Source organism: Citrus clementina, unplaced genomic scaffold (assembly GCF_000493195.1).
Source record: "Citrus clementina cultivar Clemenules unplaced genomic scaffold, Citrus_clementina_v1.0 scaffold_7, whole genome shotgun sequence".
NCBI lineage: Eukaryota > Viridiplantae > Streptophyta > Magnoliopsida > Sapindales > Rutaceae > Citrus > Citrus x clementina.
In genome coordinates this window covers 7,547,478-7,567,388 of record NW_006262075.1, presented here as the reverse complement: position 1 = coordinate 7,567,388, position 19,911 = coordinate 7,547,478, and the positions used below count along the sequence as shown (strand labels likewise).

Here is a 19,911-nt window from a genome sequence, read left to right as displayed (position 1 = left end):
GGCAAGCAAGTGCCTAATCCTGCTCGGTCGCCTAAGGACCAGCAGACAATTTTACGAAATTCTACTAAGGCAAAAAAGTGCCTAATCCTGCTCGGTCGCCTAAGGACCAGCATGCAATTTTACAAAATTTTATTAAGGCAAGGAAGTGTCTAATTCTGCTCGTCCTACTCAAAGAACCAGTAAGCAAAGTCAAATTAAATTGTTAAGGTGATTTGCAGAAATAATCCATCAACAAAACCAAGACAAGAAGGCCAACAGAAAGCATCCCAAAATTTATAAACATCCAAACGTTTGCAAAACAGATGAAAATTTAGAATTTAAACAAAAATAAACTTGAAAATTATGAGGATCAGCGGCCTCAGTAGTTGAAGGATCAACAACCTCAGGAAGAGGAGGATCGGCAACATCGAGGGGAAGAGGCACTGACCCTTGACCTACTTCAGGAGCACGACCCCCTACTCCCTCCTCCTGCGCCTCACCTGAATAAGGTTCCACCTGATCCTGATCCCCCTGGTCGGACTCCGCCATATATTTCTGCACTCCAGCCTCCAACTTGCTCATGTTAAGTTTTGGATATTCTTCCTTAAGCACAGACATGATGCACTTATAGCAGAAAGCAACCCCAGAGTTATACTCTGCATCCAGCCGATCATCCACATCAGTAGATTTGCCTTTCACCTCGGCCAACTGCTCACTCAGAGATTTGATTTCTCCCTCAAGGGCCGTCTTCAGGGTATCTCACTCACTTTGAGTGGCCTAAAGATCAGACTTCAGATCACCCAACTCACCCTCAAGCTTGGTGGAGGTAGACTCCGCCATGTCTAATTTCTCCTCCAGGTCCATGATTTGCTTGTGCAGATCAAGCAGTTTCTCCCGCGAGCGGTCGGCAGACTCAGCTTTTTTCTCAATTCATGTTGTCAGCTTGAAACCTCCTCTCATGGTGCATGAACCTGTTCTTGTAGCACGAAACCAAGGTGGCCAGCTTAAAGGAGACCCTTTGAACGGAACCAGCTAACTCGGCGAGGTTCATACTTTCAATGTCCTTCACCATCTTGGGTCCCACTGATTTGCCGTAATCCCTCTGGTACCGGCTCAGGTAGTCACCTTGATCCCGAGATGGAAGATGAGAGGATCGGTCCCCGGACTGAATGCTAACCTCAGGACTTTTATCACTCACCTTCTCCCCACCATTTTTTTGAGGTGGAGGAGGGGGCAGAGCAGGAACAGAAGTCTTGGGTGGACCAGTATTGGCTTTCTTCGGAGGAGGAGGGTTGTTGGAGCTGCTTGGAGCCCGACTACGCTTCCTGGTCATAGCGCTAAGGATCTTGTTATCCATTCCGGCAGCTACGTCCACTAAACGCGAACCGACCAGGTTTGTTGGTGACAGGAGGTCTTGGCAGGTATACGCGTTCACCAGAGCAGTTTTCACCTGGAGCAAGGGTCTTTCTTCAAGCTCCTTGATCAAACTCCCACGACTCTGAAAGAGCAAGAAATGTTAAAGAACCCAATAAGTGACAATTTGAGAAAAAAAAAGATAAAAAATAAACGACATGGGGTGACAAAGCGCGTTGGAATGTGAATATCACCACCAAGCGAACGGGCTGCTCGACACCAATTTCCTCCAGTAAAGAAGAATTTGTTCTTCTAATTTTTACACGAGGAAGAAAAACCGGTGATTGGCTTCCTTTTCGCAGAGCTCGACATGAAGTAGTACCAGCCTGCTTCCTTTGGGCTACTCAGCTGGTACAAATGCTTTACTTCAACAAGGGAAGGTTCTTCGGATCCACCCCTCTCCCATAACACATATATAGCCGAGAGAACCCTCCACCTATTTGGGTGTAGCTGACCTGGAGGCAGGTGTATACCACCCAGTATCTTGGCAAAATAACGCTGAAGGGGCAACCGAGCTCCTAATTTGAAACTCTCCAGGTGCATCGTCATATACCCCCTCGGAGGCCGACTAGGGATGTCATCTTTCCCGGGGATTACAAGGAGAACCTCCTCAAGAATGTTGTAGAGATCTCTAAGCTTGAACATGTCAGTTGGGGTGGTGGCACAAGCTATATAGTCAATATGGTAAGAATCTGCCTTCATCCTATGACCAAGGTTTCTCTCTGCCTCCATCCTATGACCAAGGTTTCTCTTCTTAGGGGGTCTGCTCGGCTCGGAACTGCTTCCCTCACCATCACCTACTTCTTCAGGGACCCTAACCCCACCAGAACTATGATTCTCACCAGAGCCCGACGCGAGTCCACTTCTGTTTCCTACAAGCTCTAATTCAGGGGAAGGCGAAGTGGCTATAGGACGAGGGTATTCAGGGGTATCCCTATGATAGGAGGGACCTACACTACGAGCAGGGTATAAAAGATCACTGTGTCCAAACAAATGGGGATATGAATCATCTATCTCTTCATCACTCTCATCTACAATTATTTTTCCTTTTCGATTGGACATATTGAAGTTTAAGAAGGGAAAGCACAAAATATTTAAGAGTATGGGTACAAAAAGGGACAAACACAGAACCCACAATACAAAACCCAATCAACAACAACCAGAGAAGAGGTTAAAGGCTGTACCTGGAATAGACTGGCACTGATAGCGCTGCCGTGATGGAGAAAGGACCCACAAGTGAGATTCCTGATGCGAAAAGTATGAGTAAGGTTCGAAGAATGGGTTGGCCTACGGCGGAGAGACGAATAACAGAACAATGATGATTTTAGTCTAGGGATTTGAAACGAAAAGGGGGAAATGGAAGCGTTTAAGTGATAGAGATGCCAGCTCATTCACTGCGTATCGAGGATGGATAACCCGTGGTTTCAAATTTCAAATACGAAGAGTCGGGAAGCGCCACGTCACTAACCGTTATGAGAGGCCTGACTAGACAAAAAACCCAGGTATAAATACTAGACATACTCATAAAGGCCCATGCTTAGGTCAAAATCTCCCTAGACGAAAGATGGATCCTCAGGTCCATCACAATAAGCAGAGGACCAGATGGGTGGTTCCCAGAATCGGTGAGATTCAAGTATCAGTTTCTACTCTCAACTCGTTTCACTCGCAAGACCAGAAACTAAGGGACTGGTGTTGAGGAATTAAGAGCATCAGCTCAGCCATGCCATCGTCTCCCACCCCGGGGTGAACCACCTATGCTAAATGGTACGAGCGGAACACTGATAGAGAGCCTTCTGCAAACGTGGGCCTACCGGAGACGAGTACCGACCAGAGACGTATACCGAGCAGATACCCATTCCCCAAAGAGCAGGCACAAGACCTCACGAAATCGCGATAGTTGCGCTATACCCAGAACCGTTGAGGGAGACACGGTATCCTACGTTTACCCACAATGTAGTAGTTGGAGTCCTATGAGGGGCTGCCACTATCTAAGAAAGGGAGGGATGAAGGGTGAATGGAAACGTGGGACAGCGGCTATAAAAGAGGAAGAAACCAATAAAGAAGGGGAGGGAAAAAATGGAGAGAAAGGAAAACTCTACCAAATTGAAACCAGACCACTTTCTATACAAACTGTGAGCAAATTATAAGCAAATTACCGAGTCTAAATTGCACCGTATTCCCGTAAACACCTTGTGCTAACTTAGGCATCGAAGGGTTTACGCCGGTAAAACCACCGGCGTCTCTAATCCACTTTTGTGAACACAGGCTTAGTATGAGAAGGAAGGGCAATTCCAACTTCAGTGACTTGAGTGATCGCTGAAGTAAGAAGAAATTGACATCTTCTCTACCGACCACATAAGCGTTGGTGTAAAGATCTGGTCGGACAAAGGACGAACAGATTTCAGCATCAACAGAAAATATGCGTAAATTTTGAGAGGAAAAAAATAAATGAATTAAAATAATGGATGGGTACACTGTTTATTTATTTTTAATTAACAAAAATCTAAGTCAGCATTGATCTTGCCCTTTGAAATCAATTTTTTTAAGTGGTTAAGATTCTGTCATAACTTAGTGTTGAAAAAGTAAACTTAGTGTTGAAAAAGTAAGGCTTCCCATATATGAAGTGCATCTATGAGCATGACAAGCTCCAATTTAAATAAATATGAACTTCTTTTTTAATTATATCTTCATTAATTAACTAAAGAATTATTCTATTATTTTATACATATGTCACACATATATGTACACAACAATCATGTAATTTGTGTGTTGGCATCCAAATATTTTAACTAAGGACTAGTTTGATAATATTATTATTTTTAAAATAATTGTTCTATAGTTATGTTTTAAAAATAATTAGATGTGAAGAAAATTATTTAAATGTTTAGTATATATATGAAATTATATTAAGTAAAAATTCAGTTCTTAAAATCATATTTTCAAAAATTACTCTTTATTTTTTTTAAATTTACGGTAGGATGTGGTGATTTTGCTTAAGTAACCTTAAAAAAAAAACTGAACTTTTAATTTTTTTTTAAATTACTTTTTTAGACCTCTTCAAAACAACTACAAACGCGGCATGAGAAAATGAATTCAAATACAATGATAATGAATTCAAATACAATGATAACTATTCTAAAAAAAAAATACAATGATAACTGATGATAATAACACTTGATGATGATTCGTTCCTACTTTTACAAGTTCTACCTATCGTGCCCAAGGGGCATCGTACTCGCTTTATTTGTCCATTTTCTGGCAAGCAGTTAGATTATAATGAGTATAATTGAACAAATAAATAGTAATATAAAGTTAGGCTACCATCTCAATTTATTGCGTGTTCATTATGGGAGATTTGAGATGGGTGAGTGTGACGGTGGTGGAGGTTTTTCCAAAAGTTGGTGGTTTGGTTGGAAATTGAGATAAGCAATGGCAGTTTTTGTGGGTTTCGATTCCGGTGATCAGTTCGTTGATCGGCGGTGGTGAATAGTTAGAAAGGTTGTAGTGGTGGAGAGCGGTGATGTTAATCAATGCATGGCGAAAAATTATGAACGGAGGCGGCGTGTTTCGTGGATGTTATGGTCGATTTCCGTTAGTTTTTTGTGAGTGTCGATTTCCGTTAGTTTTTTGTGATTTGGATAGAACTCTTAATCGACAGAGCAGGCCTCAACAGAGGCGAAGGTGCTACTTCCTGCAATGGTTTGGGTTCTGGTGTTTTTTGTTGGTTTTTTCTGATTTTTTTTTGCTCGAACTTTTACCGAGCAAGTGGATTTAACAAATTAGATTGCATCCTAAATACTTTTAAATTCGTACATTTACTTCCTATCCTTTCATTGTTAGTTCTTTTTTACTCTCATTAATGTCACTTCTAGTCATTTGATAATACACTGATACAGTATTTTGTTTAAGGGAACAAGAAAATATTGGTGTATATAACAATAAATTAGTTAGTTGAAACAAATATTTGTAAGGTAGTTGGTGAGGAATAATATGTTGTTTATTGTTTACGATTTTGTCACTGCAATTGGCATAAAATTTAGGTGACTGTATCAGTGTATTATCAGATGACTAGAAGTGACATTAATGAGTCTGGTAGCCGGGGGAGCAGGAGCAGGAGTATCCTGCTCTTCCACGAGTACGACATCCACGAGGTCAGTCTCCTGTTGGGAGTGTGAAGCCATTCCTGCTATATTCCTACTAACGGTTGGGTCGAGGAGACCCGGTCAACGACAGTTGGCGAGACATGTTCTCCAGTCCGAGAATCAAGGCTCGAGGGCCACGCAACCACCCACGACTATGGCAATGGAGCATCCACTTTCGAGACGTGGGGGGATGGCGAGCGCGAATGGAGGGGAGGCCCGAGTTCAGAGGTGGCCTATAAAAAGGTAGCCAACGAAGGTAAAAGGGTTAGCAATTTTGAGATTATAGAGAGATAAAGTAAAATTCTAAAAGAGAACAAACGACCTAAAAGCCATAAGATTTGTGGCAAGCGTTCCCAGAGCCTTCATATCTGACTTGAGCGTCGGAGGGTTTACGCCGGGAAAACAACCGGCGTGCTCTGACTTGTTTCTGTGAACGCAGGGATACTTAGAGAAGAAAGCGTACGAGGAGAGATCCTGATCGAGGTGAGGTTGATCGAGCAGACATCCTGGTTGTTGGAAGGCATAACCAGAATCTCGCATCAACATTTTGGCGCCGTCTGTGGGGAGCTGAGCAAAAAGCTTCTGTTGATAGCAAGAAGAGGAGTGAAGCAAGTGGAAAAGCGATGGAGACAGGAGGGAGTAGTGCACAAGGGGGTGATATGAGGCTAAATGACTCCGTGACGCTGAGAGAGATAGCCAGTGAAGCGCGGGAAAAGGCCATGTTCGACCGGATGGAACAGATGGAGAAGCAGATGGAGACCCTGACAACCATCCTACATGAGCTGCGGAGTGAACGAAGAGGAACCCAGGAGAAAAGGGTGAGAGGTGGTGGAGTGACACCAGGTCACGATAGTACGAGGAGAAATCAAACCACCGGGAGATTTGGCGGTGAGAGGGTTAACCTATCTCTGCGGGAAGAATTTCATAGAGAGGAAGAGCAGTCCCCGGCAAGACAGATTCTTGACGAGGACGATGGGGTAGTGAATGCAGAGGAACCAGAGTTGAGGCAACACTTGCATGATGTAGAGCAAGAGCGGGACCAAGTTGCGGCACGCGATCCTGGTCGTGCAGTGCAGCTGGAGGAGGAAGTGCGCAGACTAGCGCAGGTAATTGATAACATGCAAGGAAGGAGCAGAACTCCTGGTTGGAGGATAATGCTGGACGGAGAATCACCGCTCGCAGCAGAGATCATGAGGGCAATCATCCCAAGGGATTTTCGCCTCCCAGACCTTAGATATTCGGGACGAACTGATCCGTTGGTGCAAATAGAGCGCTTCAACGACATTACCGGGGTGCAAGGGTTATCTCAATCCCAAAGGTGCAGAGTGTTCCCACTCTCCCTGGAAGGACGTGCACGCGAGTGGTACAGGAAACTTCCTCGGGGGAGCATTAAGACCTTCGAGCAGATGTGCCAGGAATTTGCAGAGCAGTTTAGTGGGGCAATGGCACCAGAAGATGACATGATGGAGCTGAAAAGCATGAAACAGGGGGAGCAGGAAACCCTTCGGGAATTCATCAAGAGGTTTCATCGTGCTGTCCTCGACTTGGGAGCCTTCAACCATCCTCAGGCACTAAGGGGATTGAAAGAGGGAGTAAAGATAGGAAGGCTTTGGTACAACTTGAGAAGCCCAGCTATTCAGACGTATGCAACCGCATACGAGCAGGCCAAAAGAGACATAGAGATCGAGGAAGAAAAGGCTGCTCGGATTAAGACAGACCAGTTAGAAGGGTTGGGGAGGAAAGAGAAGAAAGTATTATCAGGGAATAGGCCGATCAGGAGGAGGGACCACCAGACCTCGGGTAGTGGAGCAGGAGGTCGGGTAGCTGCTTACCAGCCTCATCAGAGGCCGCCACAATATCAGCGCAGCAGGGCGTAACCTCCTCGTTCCCCAGCTAGGGAGCCTTGGAGAAGGCATGATTCGGCATATGGTGGTCTCCATCAACACTCCCACGGTAGCAGAGGGAGCAGACCAGAATTACTGCCGCCGCCTCCAACTCAGAATGGAGCAAATAGAGAAAGAGCAGTGCACCTAATCGACCAGAACCAGGACTATGGGCGGTATACTTCCTTGAAGATGTCCCTGGACGAGGTGTACGAGGCCATAAAGGATCGGGGGTTGCTATACGTTCCTGCTCCAATAACAAAGCCACCCAGCAGGAGGGATAAGGGACGCTATTGTAAGTTCCATGGCACTAATGGCCACACCACAGCAGATTGCAGAGATCTTAAGACCCAGGTTGAAGATTTGGTGAGAAATCGGTATCTGGACGAGTTTATAGATGGGACCTTCCCAATGGTAGCCTCAACAAGTGAAGGGGAGCAGAGTGACAGGCACTTGAGGCGCGAGCAGCCTGCAGTAAGGGTTATAGCGGGGGGCCCAACATTGGCCAGGGATTCCAACAGGTCGAGGAAGAATTATGCTAGATATGCCATGACCAGCAAAGAGGTGTTCTTCAACACCCCAGCAGCCAAACGTGCAAGAGTCAGGCAAGTGCCAATCATGTGGACAGATGAGGATGAAGAATGGATCCTATACCCCCACGAGGATGCTTTGGTCATCAAGGCCACTGTTGCTAGCAAGAAGTTTGACAAGATACTGGTTGACACAAGGAGTTCAGTTGATGTGTTGTTTAAGTCAACCCTGGAAGAGATGGGAATAGCAGACCTGAAGTTGGATTACACCAGTACCTCCTTGAAGGGGTTTGGAGGAGGAAAGCTGGTCCCTCTGGGCGTGGTCGAGCTACCTATCACGATTGGGAGCTCCCCGACAGAAAGGACAATGATACTGGACTTTGTGGTAGTGGATGAGGAAGGTCCTTACCAGATGATCCTAGGCCGGCCATTTCTGAGGATGAGCAAAGCGGTGCTGTCCAACCATTATCTGGCTCTGAAGTACCGGGTGAATGGGGTAGTTGGAGTGGTACGAGGAGACCAGAGGATCGCAAGAAGTTGCTACTCCTCGGCAGCAAGGGAAGCAATGCAGATAACATCCCTCGATACCCGAGTGGAAAACAGGAATGGCAGGCAAGAACCTGTAGAGGATCTGGAAACAGTAAGCCTGGGACCAGAGAATCCGGGAAAGACGATCAGAATCGGGTCGAGACTTAAGGGAGAGCAAAAGCAGGAGTTGGTGAAATGCTTACAGGCTCATGCAGATGTGTTTGCTTGGACACATGAAGACATGCCAGGGATTGACCCTGAGGTAGCATGTCATAAGCTGGCAATAAAGAAAGGTGCGCGGGCAGTAAGGCAGAAGAGGAGGTGCTTCAACCAGGAGAGGTATGAGGCTATAAATGGCGAGGTGGAGAAGCTCTTGAGAGCAGGGTTCATTCGGGAAGTTAATTACCCTGAATGGATATCGAATATGGTGTTGGTGAAGATCGATCAGCTAGTAGATTCAACGGCTGGACACGGTCTGCTTAGTTTCATGGACGCATTCTCGGGATACAACCAGATCCCCATGTACGAGCAGGATGAGGAGAGCACGGCTTTCATCACTAACCAAGGTTTGTTCTGTTACAGGGTAATGCCATTTGGTCTAAAAAATGCCAGGGCCACCTATCAGAGGCTGGTGAATAAAGTCTTTAAGCCGTTGATTGGGAAAACCATGGAGGTGTACGTGGATGACATGATCACCAAATCCAAAATCCCGAAGGAACATGTCAGACACCTCGAGGAGACATTCGAGCTTTTGAGAAAGTATAAGATGAAGCTCAACCCGGAGAAGTGTGCTTTTGGGGTCGAGTCAGGGAAATTCCTTGGATTCATGGTGAGCCATAGGGGGATTGAAGCAAATCCCGAGAAAATCCAAGCGATTGTGCAGATGAGGTCTCCTCGTAACCTGAAGGAGATGCAGAGCCTCACCGGGAGGTTGGCGGCGTTGAGCAGATTCATATCCAAGGCTACAGATAAGTGTCAGCCATTCTTTCAAGTGATAAGGAGGGGAAAGAAAACAGAATGGACATCAGAATGCGAGGAAGCCTTCCAGAACTTGAAGCAATACTTGCAGTAAGCTCCACTGCTGTCCACACCGAGGGATGGGGACAAGTTATATCTATATTTGGCGGTATCGGATCGGGCCGCCAGTTCTGTTCTGGTGAGAGAGGAAGAAGGAGTTCAGTATCCGATATACTACACCAGCAAGGCCCTGTTCGATGCCGAGACCAGATACCCACCGTTGGAGAAATGGGCACTTGCCCTTGTGGTTGCGGCTCGGAAGTTGAGGCCATATTTTCAAGCATTCCCAGTTTCAGTAATAACAAACCAGCCATTACGTCAAACTCTGCACAAGCCAGATGCTTCTGGTCGGCTCGTCAAGTGGGCTATAGAGCTGAGCGAGTTCGACATCGACTACAAACCCCGAGCAGCGATAAAGGCTCAGGCAATGGCCGATTTCGTAGCTGAATTCACAGAGCCCGAGGTATGTTTAGATCGGCGAGATGTAGTTACAGACAGTGGCGAAGATCAAGTATGGCAGATGTCTGTGGATGGGTCATTAGGAGAGCAGGGTTCAGGAGCAGGGATTGTCTTGGAAGGCCCGGAGGGGGAGGAGATCTCTTATGCTGTAAAGTTGGAATTTGCAGCCACAAATAACCAGGCAGAGTATGAAGCCTTGATAGCAGGTTTGGAATTGGCTAAGGCCGTGAAAGCAGACAGAGTGAAAATCAGAACTAATTCCCAGCTGGTTGCAAATCATGTCAGTGAAAGATTTCAACCAAGAGAGGAGAAGATGGAGCAGTACCTAAAGATAGTCAGGCAGATGATGGGGAAATTTGAAGCAGTGGAGGTGATACAAATCCCCAGGGAGCAGAATAGTCGAGCAGACATTTTGGCCAGGATGGCAGCAGTTGCCAACCCAAAAATGCCAAAGTCAGTCCCTCTGGAGGTGAAGTCCAACCCAAGTATCGAGCATAATTTGGGGGTGTTGCGGATAGAACAAAAATGCTCGTGGATGGACCCGATAATTTCATACCTCAGAGACGGGGTATTACCACCAGATAAGCTGCGAGCTCGGAAGGTTAGAGCCCAGGCCTCGAGATACACGATGATTGATGGGGTACTGTATCGGCGAGGATATACACTACCTTTCCTTCGATGTTTGGATGAGGACGACGCGGATTACGTGCTGAGAGAAGTACATGAAGGAATTTGCGGGAACCATTCTGGTGGGAGGTCCCTGGCCCACAAGGTTCTAAGGCAGGGATATTTCTGGCCGACAATGCACCGGGATGCTCAGGAGAAGACCAGGAGCTGTGTAAGCTGCCAGAGTTTTGCAAGTTTCTCCAACCAACCACCAGAGAAGCTCACCTCTATGGCCTCCCCTTGGCCGTTTGCTCAATGGGGAATTGATCTGATCGGCCCGCTGCCAAAGGGACGAGGAGCAGCAACACATGCAATAGTTGCTATAGACTACTTCACGAAATGGATAGAGGTAGAAGCCCTTAGCAGGATCACAGAGAAGAAAACAACAGACTTTGTGTGGAGAAACCTGGTCTGTCGATACGGGATCCCTTATGCCCTTATAACGGATAATGGCAGGCAGTTCGATAATCACAGCTTCAGGGATTTTTGCCAGAACCTCGGGATAGAGCTGAAGTATTGCTCTCCTGCTCACCCCCAATCGAATGGACAAGTGGAAGCAGCTAACAAGACCATCAAGAGGCTTTTGAAAACCAGGCTCGGAGCAAAAAAGGGTGCATGGGTTGACGAGCTGTCAGGTGTGCTAGGGGCATACAGAACAACCCACAAAACAGCAACTGGGGAGACACCATTCGCTCTGGCTTTCGGACATGAAGCGGTCGTACCAGCTGAGATAGAAACGACCACGCACCGGACAGATCATTTCAATGAGGAGGATAACGACGAGCAGATGTGTTTGAATCTTGATCTACTAACGGAAAAGAGGGAGCAAGCAGCTGGTCGATCAGCCATTTATCAGTAAAGGATTGCTCGGTATTATAACCAGAAGGTGAATATACGGCAGTTCAAGGTCGGAGATTGGGTGTTAAGGAGAGTGAATCAGAACACCAAAGACTCGACTCAAGGAGTGCTCGGTCCGAATTGGGAGGGGCTTTATAGAGTCAAGCAGCTAGTTGGACCAGGAGCTTACAAGTTGGTTCGTATGGATGGCCACGAGGTGAAGCGCCCATGGAACGCAGCACACCTTCGAAAATACTTCCAATAAGACTTGTTCACATTTCAAAGCTATTTCTGCTTGTGCTCGTTATCTCTTATTTTTTATATGTTTTATGTCATAGCAAGTTCATGTAAAATCAAATCCTGCAATTAATGGAACGTCGAGGAATTTCAGTCACTTGAAACTGTGAAAATTTTCTAAGGCATGCAAAGGCTCGTTAAGTCTCAAAGCCTGTTTTATGGCGAGACAGAAGCCAAGCATGCCAGGATCTGCTCGACCACGCGAAGGCGAGCAGAATCCCCAATCACGAAGTCATTTCTAAGGCATGCAAAGGCTCGTTAAGTCTCAAAGCCTGTTTTATGGCGAGACAGAAGCCAAGCATGCCAGGATCCGCTCGACCACGAGAAGGCGAGCAAAATCCCCAATCACGAAGTCATTTCTAAGGCATGCAAAGGCTCGTCAAGTCTCAAAGCCTGTTTTATGGCGAGACAGAAGCCAAGCATGCCAGGATCTGCTCGACCACGCGAAGGAGAGCAGAATCCCCAATCACGAAGTCATTTCTAAGGCATGCAAAGGCTCGTCAAGTCTCAAAGCCTGTTTTATGGCGAGACAGAAGCCAAGCATGCCAGGACCTGCTTGACCCCGTGAAGGCGAGCAGACTCCAAAGCATTCGAAAAAATTTCTAAGGCATGCAAAGGCTCGTCAAGTCTCAAAGCCCGTTTTATGGCGAGACAGAAGCCAAGCATGCCAAGATCTGCTCGACCACGTGAAGGCGGGCAGACTCCATAGCATTCAAAGCCTGTCTATGGCAAGGCCAGAAGCCTAGCGAGCCAGGATCTGCTCGACCGCGCGAAGGCGAGCAGAAACCCAAACATTGGAAAATTTTCTAAGGCATATGGCAAAACCATATGCCAAGCCAGAACCTGCTCAACCAGACGAAGACGAGCAGATTCTTAAACGAAAAATAACTCACGATTACAACACAAGAAAGTAATCAAAAACATTTTTATTAATGTGCAAATAATTAACAGAGAAGATAAATTTCGTAAACGTTGTTCATTACAACGCAAGAAATATATCAAGAAGAGGGCGGATCAGTAAGCCGAGCAGCATCGGTTGACGGGACCTCCTCAGGTGCGGGGGGAGTTTCACCAGTTGCGTTCGGGGGGGTGCTCGCCTCAGCAACGACAGCAGGGGTGCTCGCCTCGCCAACGTCAGCAGGGACTGCCCGAGGAGGAGAATTTTCCTCCTCAATCACGATCGGCTCTATCCCTTCGGCATCTTCCTTGGCCGCCTCCTCGTCCATATGTTGAGCAACACCAGCTGCAAGGTCATCCATCTTCAGATCAGGATGCTGCCTCCCGAGGACGGCCATGATGCAACGATAGGAATGCCGAAGTCCCTGGTCGTACTGATTGTCGGCCTCCCTCTCCAAGTTCTCGACCTGAGCCTGGTGGGAATCGCGGAGAGATTCAAACTGAGCCTCATACACAGCCTTCTGCCCTTGCAGATCCTCCTTGACCTTTTTCAGCTCCTCCTCGAGGGTAATGGCTTTTGCTTGAGCAAGAGATTCTTGCTCTATCAGCTTGAGGTTCTCAACGTTCAGCTCCCCTGCCTTCTTCTCGGCAACGTCAGCTCTGATCGTCACCGATTGGATGTCCTCTTTCATCTTCCTGTTGTAACGGCCAACCTTGGCCTTATAGTAGGTGGTCATGCAGCTGAGATGGAAAGCGCTGTACTGCATGGCTCCCACCAGCTCGCCTAAGGTGCAGCCCTCAAAATCCTCCAAGTATTTCTTGCTCACAAGTTTGGAAAGCTCGTTGAGATAGGGGCCCAAGTGTTCTGCTCGGTTGTCAGATAGACGAGACCGAGGCCCGACAGGAGGAGAAGAGGAAGCAGGATCAGTGGCTGCTCCACTACTTTCTCCGACTTTGGCAGGAGGAGGAGGTAGAGTCTTCAGGGGAAGAACCTGTTGCACAGTATTCACTCGCTTCGCAGTGGGAGCGTCCTTGCTCTGGTCCCTCTTCGTAGTTGGAGGTCGAGGACGCTTCCGAGTCAGAGCCCCAATCACAGCATCCTCCATCTTATGGCCGGGGGGCACCAAACGAGACTCGAGCAGGTTGTAGGTAGTTATCAGCTCCCGACTCGGGCAGGAATTGGCTAGTACAGCCTCGACTCGTTTGAGCTGGTCAGGTTCGAGCGGGAAGTGAACACCCCAAGAACCTGCAGCACAAACAAACATTTGATTAGAGATAAACCAGTAAAGTGCAAACCACAAGGGAGACAAGACATCTAATACGAGCAGGCAACCTGGGACCACGAAACGGGTTGGGACGCGGAAGTCCTGACCATCAACCTGTGCAACTTGACCCCCAGGGACCCCCTGCGAAAAAGAACTTCTTCCTCCAATTCCCACCACCACCAGTAGGAAGATCGGTTATAGGTTTCCTGCTCTTGGTACTAGATTGGAAGTAGTACCAGCCGGCATCTTTGGGGCTGCTCTTCAGCTGGTACAGGTGCTTCACCTCATCAACCGTGGGCTCGCTTTGGCAGCATCTGTCCCACAATATGAACAGACCAGAGAGCACTCTCCACCCATTGGGGTTCAGTTGACCAGGAGCCAGACTTAGCCCATTAAGTATCCAGGCAAAGTAGGGTTGCAAGGGACACCTCAGCCCAAACTTAAAGCTCTCCAGAAACAGGGTAACATATCCCCTAGGAGGCCGGCTAGGTGTATCTTTCTTCCCTGGGATCTTGAGAGGAATTTCACTAGGGATACTATACCTAAGTCGGAGGTCATTGAGCTCGACAAACGTGGTCGTGCACGTCATGTAATCAATGTCATAATCTCGCGACAAGGCTCTACCTCCTACTGTACTCCGCCCTTCTGGTCGCAATGTTCCCGGTGAGGATCCCTCACCAGAGTCACCTCCTTGATCCTCACTTAGGGTGTTCTCCGAACCAGAGGATCCCTCCTCACCACTACTTCCGCTTGTGGAGGTTGTTTGGGGGGACATCCTCCTAGCACTAATCCCTATGCTAGACCTAATGGGCTCTAAGGGGATCCCGGGGTCAAAAGCAGGATCAGTGAGCAGACTAGGCAAGAAACCTAGTTTGTCGTCGTCAATCTCAACGACTTTCTCCTTACCCTTCGACATTCCTTAGATAATAACCAAAACACCACCACCAACTACTACCCCAAGCAAAGCAAATAAAAAAGAAGTTATCTACAAATTATCCGAGACCGAGGAGAAAGAAGTAATACCTGAAGTACTGTTTCAGTCGGAGAAAGGCGAGGATGAGGGCTTTTATGCCGAAACTTCTTCGCCGGAGAGACAAGGACAGAGACGGTGGAAATGGCTAATTTCCCTTCGAGAGGTTTTGGGTTATCTTATTGGAAGAAAAACCCTTGGATAGCCAGCATTTAACAACACCGAATCCCGAGGGTCTCGTAACCGTCGGTTTGAAATTCAAATGGAGGGGTGGATCTCTGCCACATCATCTCATCCGCAATTAAATGCGACACGACTCTTGGCAGCCTTTTTCTATCCCACGCGAGCAAGAACTGTCGAGTTTCTACTGTTGGCTCACTACGCTATCCAACACAAGAAACTGGGGGACTGGTGTTTGTGGGATATGTTTCGACCACAACCAGCAGTGATGAGCAGGCGCCTGGTAGCAGGTTTCCTCGAACAGGTATATCTTGCAAGAGTCTGGTAGCCGGGGGAGCAGGAGCAGGAGTATCCTGCTCTTCCACGAGGTCAGTCTCCTGTTGGGAGTGTGAAGCCATTCCTGCTATATTCCTACTAACGGTTGGGTCGAGGAGACCCGGTCAACGACAGTTGGTGAGACATGTTCTCCAGTCCGAGAATCAAGGCTCGAGGGCCACGCAACCACCCACGACTATGGCAATGGAGCATCCACTTTCGAGAAGTGGGGGGATGGCGAGCGCGAATGGAGGGGAGGCCCGAGTTCAGAGGTGACCTATAAAAAGGTAGCCAACGAAGGTAAAAGGGTTAGCAATTTTGAGATTATAGAGAGATAAAGTAAAATTCTAAAAGAGAACAAACGACCTAAAAGCCATAAGATTTGTGGCAAGCGTTCCCAGAGCCTTCATATCTGACTTGAGCGTCGGAGGGTTTACGCCGGGAAAACAACCGGCGTGCTCTGACTTGTTTCTGTGAACGCAGGGATACTTAGAGAAGAAAGCGTACGAGGAGAGATCCTGATCGAGGTGAGGTTGATCGAGCAGACATCCTGGTCGTTGGAAGGCGTAACCAGAATCTCGCATCAACAGTTATATACACCAATATTTTCTTGTTCCCTTAAACAAAATAATTGCAACATTAATGATTCTTATCTAATGACCTACATTCTCGGTTTGCTTCAGGTGGCACGTGCCCACTTCACGACTGCACGACATTGCTCCTTTTCATCCAACAATGGCTTCACTACAAGACGATGGTGCCCAACGGGCACGATAGACAAAGCGACTTTTACGTATGCAAAACATAAAAAGCCGGAACAATTTCAAAAGGATGATTCTCGAAAATATTCAATTCAAATTTTATAGCATAATTTCAAATTCAAATCAATTTAAATAGGTTACATGTTAGAGGCCAAGTGGTTAGGGCTCTTGGAGGACAGAAATTCGAACTCCCGCAACCCCAATGTGAGGGTATTTTCTCCTTAATTATATTGTATAATTGAGTAAAGGTAGTCTTATCCCTTACCCAAGTGTGAATGGAGTAGACATCTTTCGAATATTAGTGAAGGTTAAAAATCTGGGCAGAACTCTATTAGCATTGATGTAAGTTGGTCCCAGTAATAGTCTAATTTGTAAATATCAGTTATAATCTCATGTAATATGAGTTGTACTATGAGCAATAGTTTCATGTAATAATAAAAAAAAAAGATTACATGTTATTGAATTGAAATAAAATGATCAAACTTCGGCTTGCCAAAGTTTGTTCAAGTGATTTTTTGTTTTTGTTCTTTTAACTGACCATTTGAAATTCAATTCTAGAATACATTTTACCTTAACAAAAAAAATAAAAGATTAAAATTACACATTCAATTCAAATTTAATAATATAATTAATAATTGAAACAATTACAACAATTAATATTCAAATTCAATTAACTGGAATGTGACAAAATTTGTTGATATCTAAAATTATTGCATTTAGTTACTTTAAAAAAAAATTTTAATATGATTCAATTAGATATTATGTTGTTTAATATGAAGTACAACAGCATAATAATTCAATTTTCATAGTGTAATTAACGATTAAAAAATAAAATTATTAATAACCGACAACCCAATTTTATTTAGAATGTGATATACTGATATTAGATTTAAAGTTATTGAATTCAATAACATTAAAAGAAACACTGATATTAAAAGAAAAGTTTGTTGCAATGTAATTTTAAATCATTAAATTTGAAACACTACAATACAATAAATCGAATTTGGTAGTATAATAAAAATTTGAAAGGAAATAACATAACATTAATAAATAACATAAATTCAACTCAATTTGGAATGTGACAAAATTTATTGAATTTTATGTTAAAAGTTAGGTTTATTTTTCAAATTATTATAATCTATAGATATATTACAATATGGTATTTTTGGGACAATAAATACATACGTTTCCCTAAGGTTTGCCTAGCACTAACTTAGAAATCTGCTTCCACTGATATGAGGAGATATCTACCCAATCCAATTATTAGGAAAGGAAATGAAGCCCTAGGGGGGCTTGAATTCACGTTATTAAGGTATTACCACTGGATTATAAAAATCATCGAGTTAAAAGAATAAGTTATGGGTTTGGCCATTTGCACTCTAAAAATTACTTTAAATACTCTATTACTATAAATATTCACATACTAATTTTAAGAAAAATAAGTTTTATTTTGTAAACTCTTTAAAATTACAAAAATATTCTTACTCAACTAATTAAATTAATTAATTTTGCTTACTTAAAACACTAATATAACTATTAAATACACCAAATTTTAAGATTTACTTATAACAACATAATCAAGTTAGGTTATAAAAAATTACTTAAAAGAATTCTAGTTATTAATTTTATTTAGGGTTATCATTATTCTAATACTTTAAAAATTGTAAAAGATCAAATAACTATAATAAGTATTGTTCCATACCGTTTTATTACTATAATTTTACAAAATCTTTCATTTGACTACTTTTCTATTAGAACCATTAGTTGACTAATTAATTGACTAATAAAATATCAATTTACCCTTTTATGGTAAAATATGCAAATAGAGGTATTAAATAATAGACATAAAATTATTGTTATGCCCTTAAACTGCTAAATAATAGTTTTCATCATGAATTTATTAATAAACTTAAATTTACTATATCTATAAAAGTATTGAACTGACAAAAATACCCCAGATATTTTTCTTAAAAAAAGACACAATCTATTCTTTAAAAAAAACTAAAATATAGAAGTGTTGATTCTGAAGATAAGCTTTAATTTTTTTTTTTTGTTGAAAATAGATTGTATTTCTTTTTAACAAAGTATCCAAGGATTTTTTTTTTTGGTCAATTCGCTATTTTATAGTTATAATAAATTAAAGATTATTCATAAATCAATAGTTAAAACTATTATCTAATAATTTAAGGGCATAATATGATTTTTTGTCTACTATTTGATACCTCTATTTGTTTGTTTTGCCATAACAGACAAAATTACTTTTTAACTAGTCAACTAACAATTTTAACAAAAAAGTAGTAAAATAAAAGACTTTGCAAAGCTGTAGTAGTAAAATAATAAGAAACAATAATTTTTTGTACTCATTTGATATTTTACAATATTTGAAATAGTGAAACGATAATAACCTTTTTATTTATTTACGATAACACAATAATAATAATAATAATAATAATAAATATTTTATAAATATTAAAAAAAGAAATATAAGAAGAAGAAGACAAAAAAAAATAAGAAGAGAAGAAGGGTCAAAATCTAAAAAAGGGGCTATTTTATAGTAATTATATTTATTTTATTTTTAAAAATGTAAAAAAGCATTACACATACTTTGCAGTCAAAATTTTTCAAAATACTAATTTCTTTTATTTTCATTTAAATATTAATCAAGATGGAGGAAAGGAGTTTAATTAAGATATCAAAATTATACATTCAATTATGATGTGTTATATAAGTGTTAAAAGCAATCACATAATATTGAGTTATAATAAATTGTCCCCTATAGATCATTACTTTTTTCCCAAGATTCGTACAAGGTGGTCCTTTTCCCAAAATTGAATAGTTTTTAGAAACAATAAATTTTGTTCCTTTAGTTGAATATAGTTTAAATTACAAAACTTTGTACTTGTGTTAAAAATAATCTGTACTTATGTTACATTATCATGGCTATGACTATTGTTAATACTGTCGTTACTATTTTGGATATCAACATCTATGATCTATCTTATTTAAATTTAATAATTCACTTAATTTATTTATACATATATATTGGCCCTTGCAAAATGTTAATATAAAAGCATAGCTACCCCAAACGCAACTTTAGTGGTTTTATTATTGCACTAAAATCTTTAAAGTCTTGAGTTGAACTAATGGATTTTTAAAATTTCGTTCAAAGAAATAATATGCCTTAAAAATAATTGTATGTGAAAAAAATAAAAAGAAAAAGAAAAATAGTCTAAATTAAAAAATTAAAATTATAAAATACGGGTCTAGTGGGCTAGCCCATCAATGGACCATTCTGTGCCGGACGATTTGAGCAGCCCGGGCCACATGCTATCTTTTGATTTGACATCCTCTCTCTAAGCTGGAGTCACGGGACTTCAGCCCGGGGGTTTATAATTAAATACTTTTTAATAGTTGTAAAATTATTTAAATATTTTCTCCTTTTTTTTATTTTCATAGATACCCTAATAAATGCCTATGAAGTCTAAAATGAAAGCATGAAATCCACTCCTTTTCATTGTCTTCTTAGTTCTTACACTCAAATTTCTTCTTATTGAAATTCGATTAAAATCTCTTATAATCTCTTATACAAATATAATTATGTATTCAATTCTTTTTTTAAATAATTTTCATTGACATTTTCTACATAGCAACAAATATAAATTCTTAACACAAATTAAGTGTTTAAAGAACTAAATTATTCTAATGAATAATGAAAAAAAGTCGAGTAATTTTAAAACCGTATAATACATTAAGGTCGTGTAATCGCGTAATA

General features: G+C 42.9%; 2 protein-coding genes and 1 pseudogene across 2 annotated transcripts in view; 1 reads left to right on the top strand and 2 right to left on the bottom strand.

Annotated features, from left to right (window-relative positions):
- Window positions 1-19,911, top strand: part of LOC18036672 (peroxisomal (S)-2-hydroxy-acid oxidase GLO4) — a 92,060-nt gene that overhangs the window by 42,255 nt on the left and 29,894 nt on the right. The window lies entirely within an intron of this gene.
- Window positions 274-2,454, bottom strand: LOC112096865 (annotated as a pseudogene).
- LOC112096864 lies at window positions 12,750-14,829 on the bottom strand. The gene is made up of 2 exons (XM_024181058.1): window positions 14,250-14,829; window positions 12,750-13,894 (listed from the first exon to the last, which is right to left on the bottom strand). The coding sequence occupies exons 1-2, from the start codon at window positions 14,827-14,829 to the stop codon at window positions 12,750-12,752; spliced, it is 1,725 nt and encodes a 574-aa protein (XP_024036826.1).